Below are 16,302 nucleotides of genomic sequence, written 5' to 3'. Positions count from 1 at the left end.
TCAGGTTTTTATTTTGCGTTTCATTTACGATCCAGTTTCACATTCTCACAGGGTCAGCAATTACAACAGCCACCTCTAGACATCACCCACAGTCCGAAGCAGCCGAACATCCAAGCTGAGGTTAAAGGTAGAGCACGGACATGCTTGTAAAATAAAACAGAATTGCACAATTTATCCTTCAGCTCATTCTTCTTAAACCAATGCCCGACACAAAGGCCGATCGCTAAGGAACGGAAACCCCCCTTTCTTCTTCACGCTTCAAACTAAACATTAAACCTATCTGACAGGCTGAACAAGGTCTCTTCAATAATTAATGGTAAACACATGAAAAACCCTTTTTGATCCATAAATATTTTGTTACATAGGGTACAAAAATACTTTTCACGTTTTGGTTGGTTTCAGAGTTCATGAAGAATGAGGAGCAGTGGCAGGGTGGGGTATTCTGGGGGAGGCGAGCACAAGGGAGGCTTCTTAGGCTGTCAGCCCTCTGGACAAGGAGACACAGGACTCTGATTAAGTGAAAGTCAGAGGCTGTGGATCTGCTGCTGGATGAGGATGGATCTGCAAGTGTGGGGTGTGTGTGTGTGTGTGTGTGTATGTGTCTGTTAGGAGCAGGGGCCTTCAAGTCAGAAGTGGCCGCGAGGCTCAGGCCTCCCTGAAGTAGGGTGGGTGTAGGAGTCAGGAGTGGAGAGACAGACTAGGCTTGACAAGCCTCCAGTGCCAAGACCTGTTGCTATGGCGACAGTGTGGGAACAAACCGTACACTCATACGCACAAGTTTAAGCGTCACAATTCATAAACATGCAAAATTAAATGTCCCTTTCCCTTGATAGGGAACTACGGAAGTAAGTTTGAGCAGGAGGTCAGGCTGTGCTGGGTTCCCATGGAGGCGGGCAAGCTGGGCCTGGGTGTCCCAGTAAGAAGGCCTCCGGATCCTCTTGGAGGGCCTTGGAGAACTGAGGAAGAAGGAAACACGAGCCATCCACTGAGTCAGGCTTCAGATTCACAGTGTCTAGAGGGAAGCAGCAGTTCCGCACAGGCCTCGGGTGGCAGTGAGGGCAGAGCCCTGTTTTGGCCCCACACAACCCAGGACCAACTCCAGGGTGACAAGACCTGAAGGGAGGAGAGAGGTGGCCATGAGCGGAGAAGGACAGGAGCTGGCTATGGGGGCCGGAAAGGGGGATGCAGGGTAACAGGAAGAAGACAGAAAGGAAGCAGCCGCCGGTGCCCCCGTGAATGCTCAGGAGCCAACAGTCCTGGCAAGTTCTCAGGACCAGGCAGAAAGGACCCACGGCCATGTGAGCAGCCAGCATTGAGGATGCTGACCTCAGAAGTCAACACTTACTGAGGAGCTAACAGAACTGGCGGTACTTCCATCCTTGCTGAGTGGTATCTGAGGAGGGGTACCAGCGCACCTGCGAGAGAAGTCACTGTCAGGGTACACTTACCAGCTGCTGGCCTCAGTCCTCTGTGGGAGCCAGGAGAATCTGAACAGAGTCCCTGCGGCTGTCCACTGATCACTTGGCAGAGGCTGGGCCAGTTACTCACCTCTACTAAACATCAGTTTCTTTCTCCTGAAAAATCAGAAACCACAACCTGCCTGCTTCCTTTTGAGGGTCAGGGTTCCATGAGGAGGACATGTCAGCACATATACATGCATGCTTCGGCATGCTTGAGGAGGTCATATAGCACAGTTTGTGGGAGTCGGTCCCCTCCTTCCACACAACCTCCAGGGACTGAATTCGGTATATTAGGCTTAACAGGCAAGTGTCTATCTGCTGAGCCATCTTGAAAGGCCCTAGGTTTTAGTTGGGTTTTGTTTTTGAGACAGGATCTCATGAATCCCTGGACTTACTATAGACCTAAGAATGGCCTTGCATTTCTGATCTTGCCTCTACCTCCTGAGTGCTGGGATTTTACAGGAGTGGGTCTGTTTTATGCAGTGCTGAGGATTGAACCCACGCTTCATGCATGCCAGGTAAGCATTATGCCAACAGTGTTGCCTAGCCTGAGAAATTCTCAACAGGAGAAAGAGCTTGACACATTTTTGTGCTGTTTCTTTGGATCTCTTTCTTTTTCTTTTTCTTGGCCCGCCCAGGAGACAGGGTTTCTCTGTGTAGCCCTGGCTGTCCTGGAACTAGCTCTGTAGTCAAGGCTGGCCTCGAACTCAGAAATCCACCTGTCTCTGCCTCCCAAGGGCTAGGATTAAAGGCGTGCACCACCACCTCCACCCACCTTGGATTTGTTTCTTGATCTATAAAACAAACATGGCTATAAAGAGCAAGCAGGACAGGAGGTAAAACACACTACAAAACAACAAACAAAAAACAAAACAAAACCAGTGTGGCTTTCAAGGGGTGGGTCTCCACACACAGGCCCTGGCCTTTCTTCAGTGCAGCCATTTTTGACTGCATTTCCACTCTTCCCATACTCTTAAGTTCAGAGACTTGAAATCCCTACTGAGGTTTCAGGCAGGAAGTGACAGCTTCCGGTTATCCTGGCCTGGGCCTGCAGCTACCTCTACTGGCAATCACAGAAGGCCCCACACACAGGCCAGTAATCCCAAGGCTGAATTCCCAGAGACTGGTCAATAAAATGGCATGGATCCCTCTCTGTGAGCTAGACATCTGGCAAGGGCAGCTGAGCTGCTTGCTGCCAGACAAAGGCTTCAGGGAGGGCACCTGCCCCAGTCACACATGGCAAGGAAGAGCATGTCAGCTCCAGCCTGAGCCAAAGCTGCCTGGGGAAAAGTGGGGTCTGAGCACCCAGGAGAGCCTACAGTCCCCTTAGGAAAGAGTGGGGTGGTACTTAAAAGCTACTGGAGAAAATGGGTTAGAAGCTGGGCATTCAGACAACACCCATGAAGCTGCAGCAGGCAGACATAGTTGGCCCATTTGGCTGCATTTGAGTCCCGCCTCTTGGGTAAGCTGAAAAGGTACGCCCAATGCCAGGCCCTCTGGGCTGAGGAAACTGCCCTAGAACTGCTCCTGGGACCCTCCCAACTCTACGTGTTGCTTGCAGAGTGCACCGTTCGGGCCATCACACCCTCCCAAGAGGTGACAGGTTAGGGGCTAGTTATCCTTATACTTGCACACCTGGCACAGAGCAGGACAGGCTCTTCCTTCTCCTGGCTGACAGCTACAAGGGAGGAATTCCTCTGGCCCTTTGCTGGGCTGGGACTACCCTCTTAGTTGGAGGCCCAGCTGGACACTAGAAGTTATTCACAAGCAAGAATATAAGAAGCAGCAGCAATACCGCCACCAGACAAGCTAGGGGCTCCAGCTGGCTTAGACTCTGCTCATGGGCTCTGCCTACCACCCTTCACCCGGCTGGAGTAGCCCCACAATCAGAGCCTGACTGGCTGGAGCCCATGGGAAAAATAGGGAAGCCTTAAGAGCCTGCCACTCACCCTCTTGCATATAAAAGAGCTGAGGCCTCAGATGGCTGCTTGAAAGTCTCCCCATACTTACTCCACAGGCGCTCCAACTACAGCAGCAGTTCTTCAGCCCCGGAGTCAAGATTTCTTAGAATGTAATGTCTTGGGGGCATTTATGGGCCCAGGACAGCCAGGCCACTGATGCACAGGGAATGCACTTGAATGGATGCACTCAGTAGGGTTGCTGTAGAACACTTCACAGATGCCTGGCATATGCCTGTGGCCTGGCTTCCTCTAAAAGCAGCCCAGTCTCTTTCTTCTTCCTGCTCAGCTCATGACATCCTCCAGGCCCAGGCCTAGCATGTGAGGGACCCCACAGCATCATCCTTTCAGGGCCTTCAGCTGTTCATAGCTTCCTGAGAGGCCACCCCTGTCCTACCTAAGGGCTGCTTTAAACCAAGACGAGAGCATGAAGACAGGAAGAAGAGGACACAGCCTCAGTCCCCTCTCAGATCTTAGGACCGAATAAAAAGATCTACCAAAAAGGAATGATTCTACATGAGAAAAAATATGAATAGTCGATAAATATGGGAGCCTCACTGGCCAGAAAATCAACTACAGTAATACTTCACCCAGGACCAGTGAGATAGCTCAGTGGCTAAAAGCACATAGGCCCATTGACCTGAATTTGGTCCCTGGAACCCACAGAAAAGTAGGAGGAGAAAACTGACTCCACAAAGTTGCCCTCTGACCTCCATACATACCTGGTACCCATGTCTACACACAAACATCATCATAATAATAATTAATAGTAAATTAAAAAAAAAGAAAAGAAAACAGCAACAGCAAACCTTGCCTGACAAGGCTGTCAAGTCTGCCCGGGACTTCATATTGGTCTAGGAATTGACCATTATGAAAACCATCAGACCAAGTGCCCACAAATGTGCAGCAAGCATCGTCACCTCACTAGGTCCTGCCAGCAGGGCGCAACTCTCAGCTTCCCTGACACCTGTCTAAAGCTGGCACATTATACAACAATATGCCAGCCAGGAACCTGGGCACAAATCTAGTAACTGATGTGGGAAACTAACTGCCCAAAGATTAAGTTCCAGTGGGCACGGTGGCTATGCTTGCGACGCTGGAACTCAGGTGGTAGAGGTTAAGAGAATGAGGAGTCTGAAGCTGGGCTTGGGTCCATGGAACTTTGTCTCAAAAATCCAAGAGACAAGATTAACTGAACAGAAAAGTTTATGAAAAGACTCACATCCACTGATTTATTTATACACCCACTCCCAAATCTATAATTGATTACTTTACCATCATGTATTCGTGTGAGCATGGAATCAGTGCTCTCCTTTCACCTTCCTGTGGGTTTCAGGGACCAAGCTCAGGTCACCAGGCTTGGAGGCAAGCACCTTTACTCTCCTGAGTCATCTTACCAGGCCCAAAATTTATTTTTTAAAAAAGAGACAGCCATCACTAGGCATGATAGCACATGTCTGTGTGTCCAGCACAAAAACAGAGGCAGGAGGACTACTGTGAGTTTGACTTTAAGGCTTTTTGTTGTTGTTGTTGGTGGTGGTTTTTGAGATTGGGTCTCTGTGTAGCTTTGGAGCCTGTCCTGGATCTCCCTCTGCAGACCAGGCAGCCTCAAACTCAGAGATCTGCCTGCTGCCTGCTTCTGCCTCTTGAGGGCTGGTGTTATAGGTGTGCGCCACCAACCGCCCAAGGCTTTTGTTTAAAGAAAAAAAAAAAAAAAGGAAAGAGGCCAGCCTGATCTACAGAGAGAGATTCCAGGACAAGCACCAAAACTACACAGAGAAACCCTGTCTCAAAAAACAAGCAAACAAACCAAAAAAAAAAAAAAAAAAAAAAAAAAGGAAAGAGAAAGTATGATAAGCCAATGTTAAAAGAAACCCACCCTGTCTGGTTTTCTCCCTAAATGCAGATCTGTAGGAGCTTAAATGTTTTGAGGTATTTGCCACGAGTCATGTGTTGCTCTGAGTTTCCACTCACAAATTTCACTTATATTGTCAAGAATCCTATTACACAGAAAACAGGCAAGAGAGTCTGTGGCCACACGTGCTTTCATGCCTTCTTGCTTACAAGGAAAGTTTTGTTGTTGTTGAGACAGTTTCAGTGTAGCACAGGCTGGCTTCCAAATCTGCTATATAGCCAAGGCTGGCCCTGAACTCCTGACCCTCCTCCCTCCTCCTCCCCGCACCTCCCTAATGCTCAGATTACAGGCAGAGGCCGCAAGGCCTATCTCAGGTGAAGAATCAATTCCTTTCAGGGCCCTCCTGCAAGTCTGGTCTGTGCAGCCACAGGGCTATGGAGCTGGGGTGTGTCTCAAAGGGGAGCAATGGTGGGTATTGGTTCCCACACCTTCCTGCCTTCTATTTTTCAGCTGCTACCTTTCCTCAAGATCACTTTTACTTTTCGATTGGTCCTCTGGGTCAGGACCACTCACTTAGGCTCAAAGTGTTCACTTCCTTATTCAGATACTTCTGGAGGAGTATTGTCACAGAACCAAGTGGACAGGGAAAAACAAATATCACTCCACGGAATAGACTTGCATGCCTATCATGACATCCTCATGGGCTCTTTTACTGCTGGGGAAATGAGTATCCAGCCAGTCTGAAAAGCAAGGTCAGAACTAAAGACTGTTTAGTCATTAGTCTGCCCCCAAAATAAACCACTGTGCTTTGGGATGGCCTCCCTCCTGCTCCCAGGAAGACTAGAAGACAGCATCTCAGGCAGACACAGACAGACCTATAGCCAGACAATAATGATAATCCTCCTGCCTCAGCAATCAAAAACACCAGCACTTCTGTAGTACTTTATGCTGATAGCTCCATCAAAAGCTGGGTGTAAGGGAGAGTATGATGTATCCTAGCAACCCAAGATGGAGGCAGATCAGGAGTTTAAGGTCATTTCATCCTAGGCCACATGAGACTCTGTCTCAAAAAGCACAAAGACAAACAATAAAAAGGGACCCTTGAGATGCAGCTCAGTGGTAGTATTTGCTTAGAATGTATGAAGCCTTGGGTTCCATTTTGAGTACTGTGTAACCAGGGTGTCTCCTGCCTGTTACCTCAACACTCTGGAGGTGAAGATGGAGATAAGAAGCTCAACACCAACCATCCTGACCCTTGGCTACACGGTGCAATCAGAAATCAGCCTGGGCCGGGGGTGGTGGTGCATGCCTTTAATTAGTCCCAGCACTCAGAGGCAGAGGCAGGTGGATCTCATTGAGTTCAAGGCCAGACTGGTCTACACAGTTCTAGGACAGGCTCCAAAGCTACAAAGAAAAATCCTGTCTCAAAACACAGCCTGGAATATGGGAGACTGTGGAAGCCCGTTTTCAGGTTCCTCGTGGCTTTACTCAGCAGATCTGCATAGAGAGGATGATTAGGACCACGGGCCTGAGTGCAGGTGTCTGAGATGGTCTGCACTTGGCTGTGCTGGGGGAGGAGGTCTTTTGCTTGGTGTCTCTATAAATACCCTGAAGCAGAGACAGTCAGGGCCCATTGGAATAGGTTCCAGGCCCTCTCAAGGCTATCCTTGATTTTCTATCTGTTCATCTCCACAATATAAATCTTTCTATCTAATATTCCTGCTGCTCATACTCAAGAAAACTCTGGGGAGCTGTGGGGTCGGTGGGTAAACGCCCCGCAGGAGACCTTACCACAAAAACAAACCAAAACAAAAACATAACAAAAAACAAAATGGGGGTGGGTGGGGTTGAGGTGGCAATCTTCAAGTAAGTAATATTTTCTCCATTTAACAAGGAAATAGAGATCTGAGGTTAAAGGTCACACAGAGGTTGAGTAATGGGGCCAGGATCTGGAGTAAGTTGGAAACCAGCAGAACATGGGAAGGAACTGGGAAAGCGGCTGCAGGAGACTAGAGTTAGGGACTATAGCAGCAAGGTAGCACTCCCAGCTAGCAGAGCAGAGGAGTGTCTCCTGGGTTCACTTGACAAACCCACAGACTCTGGTTCCTGCATATCTGACCCAGTCAGCCTTTTCGTTTTCTAACTGAGCACCTATAGGCCCAAAGGTGAAGATCATGTAGCTTCTGCCCAGGCAGGACCACGTAGCTACCTCCATGTGCTCTTTTCTTGATCGTATAGGAAACTCCCATGCTGGATGGCCACTTCAAGGCTCAGTTTTTGGTGGTCAGGACAGAGTAAAAGTCTACATGGCCAGCAGCAGAAACAACAGTATTGACACCCTGCGCTGGGCCCAGCCTCTACTCTCTCAAACTTCCCCACAAACAGCTACTGTCTTTTTGCTGCCCTAGTGCCCAGTCCCCAAACCTACAATTCCAATATTTAGAAAGTTGAGGCAGGAGGATTACCAACAGTTCAAGCACAGCCTGGCCTACACAGCAAGATTATCAGGGCCTGAACTTCCAAATGACCCATGAAGACAACAGTTTGGTTTTTTTTTTTGGACACCAAGCCTCACATTTTAGCCCAGGCTGTCTTAAAAATTCCAGCAATCCTCCTGCCTCAGCTTCCTAAATCGTAAGATTATGGACACGAGCTATCATTCCTGGCAGAAGACAACACTTTGCTGCCACAGCCCCAGGACAGGACAGGGAGGCAGACCCCACTTGTCAGTCTTGAGCCGTCTACTCATCCACCCAAAATGGCTTACCTGAGCATGTAGGGCGGCGGCAGCAGCAGTGGCATTTGGGTAGGTGAGCGTAGTATGTGAAATGGCTGGGGTCAGCTCTGTGGTGTAGAGCGGGTAAGGGGCCCAGGCCTCTGGGGGTGCAGGAATCAGAGCAGCCCCCATCAGGTCATCTACAACAGGAGACAAGAGCCTCCAACATTAGAACACTGGTCTCACCTCCCACCACCCCCTTTCAAAGAGAAAAGGGGACCCAGCACTATAAGTGAACCATAGTCCCCATGCCCCAAGACCAGGAAAAGAAGGCCTGTGAACTTGCTTGGCATGACTAATACCCTATTTCTGGAAGATCTCAAGTGAGCCATAGATAGCCTGTATTAAAAATGAGAAATCACAAAAAGGCTTCAAGGAAATAGCGTAGCCCTGACAGCCTAGGAGCCCAGCCTTCCTGAGTCTAGAAAAGGCTGCAGAGGAGGAAGTAGGCTGTTAAGTCTCAAGGCGGTGGCCACAGATGAAAGAAGGCCCCAGAGACGGAGACATGACTGAATATATACAGTTTAAGGAGAACCTGCTGGCCTGAGCCAAGTCAAAGGACAGGAGAAGGAAGACCAGAGGCTCACTCACAAGGGTCCCGTGCGATCAAATGTGCTCCTAGGGCAGGGTGGACACTGGTGGGATTTGGTGTTGCTATTAGCTTGCTTTTGGCCATCTTGGTGTTAGCTTTGGCAAACTCTAGCCTCAGGGTCTGTGGGTTCTCCGGATCAAAGCGAATACCCTAAATGGGAAGAAAAGGAAGAGAGACTCATACAAGGACCCATCCTGTCAACTGCCATCAATAGAGGGCTCCGGTAGCAAGCTTGCCTATAAGACTTCTGTACACAGGGCTACCGCAGAGGGAACACTGCTGACCTCGTGAGTAATAACACTCATCACAAATTAGGCAGCCAAAGATTCTGCCCTGGGATGGATGGGAAATAAACATCCATCTGTTTATTGAGATGTGCAGTAGGGGAAGATCTGCAGTGATCAGAACAGGGACAATCACTGCTTCAGAGGTCTGTGGGTCATAGAAAAGCACATTCTTCTCTGTCTACTCACATTCAATGCATTTTTGGCTGCTTCTGCTCCTGCCCGGCTGTCAAAGATCACAAAACCAACAGGCTAGTAGGAAGAAACAAAGAACATCCTTGCATGCCTCCTGGCCTCACATCTCTGCTCAACCCCCTCCTCCTCCCGCCAGTACCACAAACATAAAAATCCATCACTTAATTGGAAACAGTATTTGCCCTGCTGGTTAGAGAACACAGAAGAAATAAAGTTCTTGCCCCTAAGACCCTCCCCTAAGGTAAATCTGGAAGATTCAGGATTCACAAGCATCTAAGTCTCCCTTCTGGGTACCACACTATGAAAGGATGCCAACACAGCAACTATTCCATGGGTCATTAATATCATTAACAACACCTTTTCTGTAACTTTTTTTTTTTTTTTTTTTTTTTTTTTTTTTTTTTTTTTAAGCAGTACTGAGGATTAAACCTAGGTCTGGCACAAGTCTGGCAAGTGCTCTATCACCACAATCCCAGAAGCCTTTGCAAATGCATGCAAATTAGGTTGAAAACTAGTGCATTTCACACTCCCAGTGGGCCCTGAAGGCTCTGGGCTCTGGCCTCCTGTAGGAGGTCAGAACTCAACTACTATCTCTAATGTCTTCAGCCTTGGGGGCCAGGCAGGCTGTAGGGTTCCAGAATGCCAGAGCCAGACAAGGCCAGAGGCTGACAAGGCCCAGCTGGCTAGAAAAGAGGAGGAGGGAACTGTGGAGACTATCCTTCTGTCAGCACAGAAGCAAGCCGGCAAGGGGTGGGTCTTCACCTTCAGATGCCTTCAAACAGGAGGAAAAAGGTTTCAGTACCGCCAGCACTTATCCTGGGCTGGGAGGAAAAACCCAGGAGAAATTACCTGTCTTGAGGTGAGCTTGATCAGGGACCCTTCATAGCCCTGTGGAGAGAGGTGGCCATTTCAGGGATTATTGCGCTAACCCAGCACTGTCTCCCACATCAGCCTCATCTTTCCTCAGTGGTCCCCTGACTCATGCTAACAATCCGCCAAAGGCAACCCCCTCAACGAGGCTGAGTTTCTGCTGCCTTTGTGTTCTGAATCACATGGTACAGCAGTACCCAGGGCACTCCTGTGTGCTCTACTAACTTGTAATTCGAGCACAGTCACCTTATCCAGTTTCCTCAGCTTCAAATGGAAAAAAAAAAAAAAAGAAAAAAAAGAAACTACACTGAATCTCAAGAATTCCTCACATGGCAAAGTCTGTTAAGATTCTTTACCGTCTCCACTTCACAGATGAGTAAACAGAGGTTCGGCAGGGCCGAGAAACTGGCACAAGATGAGATTCAGCAGAACCATCATAGAGAGCCAGGTCTGTGACCTCAGATTCTGATACACCTTTCTACAGTTCAATCCACAGCAGAGATTCATTCTTGCTGTTCAGCCTTGATCCTGGGCTCTGGGGGCTTCTGGGTCCTGACTCACCTTGAACGGCCGGAAGAGCAGGTAGAGTTCTCTAGGTTTAATATCCACAGGGAGGCCACTGACAAACAGTGTCCGGACCTGGAGACAGAGACCACAGTGGTCAGGATCAGGGGGGGACAGGAAAGAAGGGGTTGTTCATCCACAAGGTAAGGCTTACAGAGAAACTAAGTATATCCTAGGCCTCTTTTACACATCAATTTCAGGGCTTTGAATCTGTCAAAGTCTCCTTTAGGCTCCACCCAACACCTCTGGGCAAATTTCCTGGCAACAGAGGCAACACAGGAGAGCCTTGGTACATAAATGTACCCTCCTTCCTCAGACCAAAGACCACAGCCCCACACCCGAGAGAGAGAGTGTGAGTCTCACTCCATAAGACAAGCACATAAAAAAATGTTATGGTTTTGCAATGTGCTACACAGTCACAAGGACCAGAGTTTGGGTTTGGGCACCCACATAATAAGCTGGACATCCCAAGAACACCTGTGACTATACCTCTGAGGACAGAGACAGAAGGATTGCTGTAGCTGTACAGCTTTCCGCCTACATTCAGGAAATAAGTGGAGTGTGACCGAGGAAGTCACTAACACCCTCTTCCGGCCACCACTCATGGACTCAAACTCACACAGACATGTACACACACACACAATAAATCTTTAAAAAAAAGTTGTAGCCAGGCGGTGGTGGCACATGCCTTTAATCCCAGCACTTGGGAGGCAGAGCCAGGTGGATCTCTATGAGTTCAAGGCCAGCCTGGTCTACAGAGCGAGATCCAGAACAGGCACCAAAACTACACAGAGAAACCTTGTCTCAGAGGAAAAAAAAAAAAATACTATCAAGCAATGACAAAAAAAAAAGTTGTATTTTGCTAGAAGATACTCATACACCCTTGGTGGAAAAGCTCTGGTCTGAAGAGAGGCAGACACACAAGGTATTTCTCTTATGCTCCGGAATGTGAGTGCAGGTGGGTGGGCTGCTGATCCCTTGTGTCTTCTGTTTTCTGCACTAGACTCTACAGCAGCTGGCAGTGAGTTATAATCTTGTCTCTAAACCCAGCTAGCGCTTAGCGAATGCTATTAAAAATTTACTAAGGGCTGAAGAAGCCTGGTGGTGTTGGTCCACACCTTTAATTGCAGCACTTGGGAGGCAGAGGCAGGCAAATCTCCAAGTGCAAGTCCAGTCTGGTCTACAGAGCTAGTTCCAGGAAAGCCAGAGCTATACAGAGAAACCCTGCCTCCAAAACAAAAAACCAAACCAAACCAAACAAAATTGAGCTGGGTATGCTGGCACTCACATGCATTTCCAACACCTGGGAGGTAGAGGCCAACAGGAACATGAGTTCAAGGTCATCCTTGGCTACAGTGAGCTAGAGGCCAACCTCAGCTACAAGCTTGTCTCAAACAAACCAAAAGTTTGCTGGATATGGCAACAGGTGACAAGTTGAAAATAAATCAATTATTGCAACGGGGTTAAAGGCTGGCCACCTTGCCCTTCTGGATTTGTTTGTTTTTTGAGGAGGTCTCTCTATATAGCCCTGACTGACCTGGAACTCAATATGCAGATCAAGCTGGTCTTAAATTCAAAGATTCACCTGCCTCTGCCTCCTAAGTGCTGGAATTAAAGGAGTATCACCTGGCTTTTACCTGGATTTTAAAAAATATTTTGTTCATATGGGTGTTCCGCCTGGATGTGTGTATACCACATGCATGCCTAGTACCCTTGGAGACCAAATTGGGAATTGCATACTCTAGAACTAGAGATAAAGAAGTATTTGAGCCACCATGTAGGTCCTGGGAACCCAGGTCCTCTGGAAGAGCAGCCAGTGCTCTTAACTACTTGGATACCTATCTCAACAATCCCTGACCTGGCTTTTGTTTGTTCGGTTTGGGTTTTTTTCCAAGACAACATTTCTCTGTAGCCCTGGCTGTCCTGGAACTCACTCCGTAGACCAGGCTGGCCTCAAACTCAAAGATCCACCTGCTTCTGCCATGTGAGTGCTGGGATCAAAGGCGTGCACTATCACTGCCCAGCTGTGACCTGGCTTTTTATGTGCATTCTGGGGATCATAACTTTAGTCCTCAAGCACACAAGGCAGTGTTTTTCCCATTGTCTCTACAGTCCGATACCATATGTTGAGTTTTGAAAAGTAAAATCTTGCCAGGTTCCCACAAGAGGGTTTGATGCTTAATGAGTGCCCTCCCTGTGGCTACTAGCTGGTAATGAAGTCAGATCTAAATACTGGGTGTTATCCTGTGACTCCTGGCTCCCTGAACCGCAGGCAGGGTACCTAAGATGACTGGTAGAACTGTTTACCTTATCCAACTCCTATTTTTGCTCCATTCATTTGCTTTTGTGGCACTAGAACCTGTACATGCTAGGCAGGCACTCACCACTGAGTTACAATCCCCCCCCCCCTTTTTTTTTTTTTTGCTTATTTGCTTGTTTTGAGACAAGAGCTCTCTCTCTACAGAGCTCTGGCTATCCTGGAATTCTCTATGTAGACCAAGTTGGCCTTGAATTTATAGAGATCTGCCTGCCTCTGCCTCTCCAATGCTGGGATTTAAAGGCATGCACCACCATGCCCAGCCAATTTCTAGCTTTTTGTTTTTGCTTTTTGATACAGGGTTTCTTTGTGTAATAGCCCTGGCTGTCCTGGAACTCACTTTATAGATCAGGCTGGCCTCAAATTCACAAGAGATCTGCCTGTCTCTGCCTCCCAAGTACTGGGATTAAAGGCATGCGCCACTATACCCGGGCAATTCCTAGCTTAAAAAAAATTTTTTTTTTTTTCTGAGACAGCATCTTGCTAAAAAGCCTAAACTAATCTTGAACTTTCAAGCCTTTCGCCTGTCTCCCAGGCACTGGGATTACAGGTATGTCACGGGGCTTCTGCCATGCAAATAACCTGGTGTTGAAGGCACATCCCTCAGGGGCTGTGATGGGAAGAGGTCTTCTGGGTTTACTAGACAGAAGGCAGGGCTTCTCAGTGTAGCCCTGGCTGACCCGGAGTCACTTTGTACACCAGGGTGGCCTTGAAGGTGTGAGCCACCACATCCTGCCTACAGTCTTTAAACTTATTCTTATGTGTATGTATGTACATGTGTGTGTATGTACATACGTGTATAGGTCAGGACAACTTGGGAGAAGTTAGTTCTCTCCCTCCACCATGTGGGCCCCAGAGGTTTGATGGCAGAAGCCTTCACCCACTGAGCCATCTCACCGGCCCAGTCTTCTGGTTTTGATACATTAAAAACACATCTCTTATTCAGTCATTTCTTTATTTTTAAATAATTATTCTTGTGGGGTGTGTGTGTGTGTGTGTGTGTGTGTGTGTGTGTGTACACGTACACATGCACCTGTGGAGGAAAGAAAAGAACATTTAGTCCCCCAGAACTGAGTTACAGTTGTAGGCTGCTGGACACAAGTACTGGGAACTGATCCCAAGTCCTCTGAAAGAGTAACAAGTGCTGCTAACTACTGAACTATCTATCTCACCAACCCTGTAAAAAAATAAATAAAAATCAAGGGCTGGTTTGAAAAGGCTCAGTGGACAAAGACACTTGCTGCCAAGGCTAATAACTTGAGTTTGATCTCTGGAACCCACACAGTAGAAGAGAACTGATACCCACAAGTTGTCCTCTGACCCCGCCCCCATGTGCATCTGTGGTATATTTGTAAACACAAAGTAAGTGTAAAAAAATTAAAAACCAGAACCACTTTGAGATTTATAATATTACCACTGGAGAGGCAGAACCAGGAATACCAACACAAGTTCAAGGCTAACTTGCTCTACACAGTAAGTTTCAGGTCAGCCTTTAAAACACATCTTGTCAGGCTAGAGAGGTGGTTTAACAGCAAAGAACACTCCTTGCTCTCGTACATGACCTGGGCTGGGTTCCCAGTGCCCACCCGATGGCTCACAACCATCTGCAGCTCCAATGCCAGAGGATCTAATGCCCTCTTCTGGCCTCTGAGGGCATCTCTCTCTCTCTCTCTCTCTCTCTCTCTCTCTCTCTCTCTCTCTATCACACACACACACACACACACACACACAGCTCATAAATACAAGCACTTGCAGGGCGGTAGTGGCTCACACCTTTAATCCCCACACTAGGGAGGCAGAGCCAGGTGGATCTCTGTGAGTTCAAGGCCAGCCTGGTCTACAGAGTGAGATCCAGGACATGCACCAAAGCTACACAGAGAAACCCTGTCCTGAAAAAATAAAATAAAATAAAATAAACAAACAAATGATAGATAGATAGATAAATAAATGCAAGTGCTCATGTATATAAAATATATCTACAAAGTTATCTAAAACAAGAGATATATAATAAAAATCGGGGCAAGTAAAGCCTCCCTGCAAACTTGACTCCTGTTTTGAACCTCATCTCATACTCCTAAGCCCAGCATCACCTTTTTACCTTCCAGTTTAAGGAAAAAAAAGAGAAGCTGAGAATGTAACTCAGTAGGTAGTCTTGCATAAAAAGCTCCACATAAAGCAAGTGCTGCAAACAAGTCTGCAATTCCAGCACTAATTGAGAGAAAAGGATCAGAAATTCAAGGTCATCCTCAATTACACATTGCGTCTGAGGCCATCCTGGGCTTATGTAGACCCTTGTCAGGGCTGGAGAAATAGATGGCTTATCTGTTAAGCACATTGGCTGCTCACAACTGTCTGTAACACCAGTTCCAAGTGATCTGGCACCCTCACAAAGACATACATGCAGGCAAAACACCAATGACCATAAAAATAAAATAAAAATCTTGTTTGTTTTTTGTTTTTCGAGACAGGGTTTCTCTGTGTAGCTTTGCGCCTTTCCTGGAGCTCACTCTGTAGCCCAGGCTGGCCTCGAACTCACAGAAATCGGCCTGGCTCTGCCTCCCAAGTGCTAGGATTAAAGGCATGCACCACCACTGCCCAGCATCAAATAAAAATCTTAAAAGATACCATCTTAAATTGAAAAAGAAAAATACAAGCCAAGCACGGTAACTCATGCCTTTAATTCTAACACTTGGGAGGCTAAGGCAGAAGAATTGCTCTGAGTTCAGTGTCAGCCTGAGCTAAAACAAAAAGCAAGACCCTGTCTCAAAAAGGGGGGGGGAGGGGCGGTGGTGGTACAGGCCTGTAATCCCAGCATTCGGGAGGCAGAGGCAGGTGGATCTCTGTGAGTTCCAGGCCAGCCTGTTCTACAAAGCTAGTCCAGGACAGCCTCCAAAGCTACAGAGAAACCCTGTCTCACCCACACCTACACTCTTGGATGTGTCTCTACTTCCCTCAAGCACCCCTCCTATCTTTCTGTTTGTTTTGGGGAGTTTTTTGAGATACAATGTAGCCTTACCTAGTACGGAATTTGCTATATAGACCAGGTTGGCCTCAAACTCAGATCCATCTACCTCTGCCTTTTTCAAGCACTGGCATTTTAAAGGCGTGTGCCATCACGCCCAGCCACCCCTCTCTCTCTGTTAATCTTTGTGCTTAAAATCTATATTAAAATTGCCAGGCGTGGTGGTGCACACCTTTAATCCCAGCACCTAGGAGGCAGAGGCAGGAAAATCTTTTTGAGTTTGAGGCCAGCATGGTCTATATAGCCAGTTCCAGGACAGCTAGGGCTGTTACACAAAGAAACCCTGTCTCAAAAAATAAAATATAGGGCTGGAGAGATGGCTCAGAGGTTAAGAACACTGGCTGTTCTTCCAGAGGTCCTGAGTTCAATTCCCAGCACCCACATGGTGGCTCACAACCATCTGTAATGA

The 16,302-nt window shown here is 47.7% G+C and overlaps 1 protein-coding gene across 4 annotated transcripts in view; it reads right to left on the bottom strand.

Moving 5' to 3' along the window:
* The window catches only part of Rbpms2 (RNA binding protein, mRNA processing factor 2), a 36,232-nt gene continuing 19,930 nt past the window's right edge, over positions 1 to 16,302 (bottom strand). For all 4 annotated transcript variants that reach the window (XM_036194343.1, XM_036194339.1, XM_036194340.1 and 1 more), the window contains exons 3-9: positions 10,552 to 10,629; positions 9,970 to 10,008; positions 9,115 to 9,177; positions 8,641 to 8,791; positions 8,041 to 8,189; positions 1,346 to 1,415; positions 1 to 1,113 (exon numbers count right to left, since the gene is read on the bottom strand). In XM_036194343.1, coding sequence (XP_036050236.1) covers positions 1,353 to 1,415; positions 8,041 to 8,189; positions 8,641 to 8,791; positions 9,115 to 9,177; positions 9,970 to 10,008; positions 10,552 to 10,629 — 543 coding nt within the window. In that variant the 3' untranslated portion in view covers positions 1 to 1,113; positions 1,346 to 1,352. The remainder of the gene's footprint in view (positions 1,114 to 1,345; positions 1,416 to 8,040; positions 8,190 to 8,640; positions 8,792 to 9,114; positions 9,178 to 9,969; positions 10,009 to 10,551; positions 10,630 to 16,302) is intronic.

Source organism: Onychomys torridus, chromosome 7 (genome assembly GCF_903995425.1).
Source record: "Onychomys torridus chromosome 7, mOncTor1.1, whole genome shotgun sequence".
Taxonomy (NCBI): Eukaryota; Metazoa; Chordata; class Mammalia; order Rodentia; family Cricetidae; genus Onychomys; species Onychomys torridus.
The sequence above is the reverse complement of the archived record's forward strand: the minus strand, read 5'-3'. Positions and strand labels throughout refer to the sequence as shown.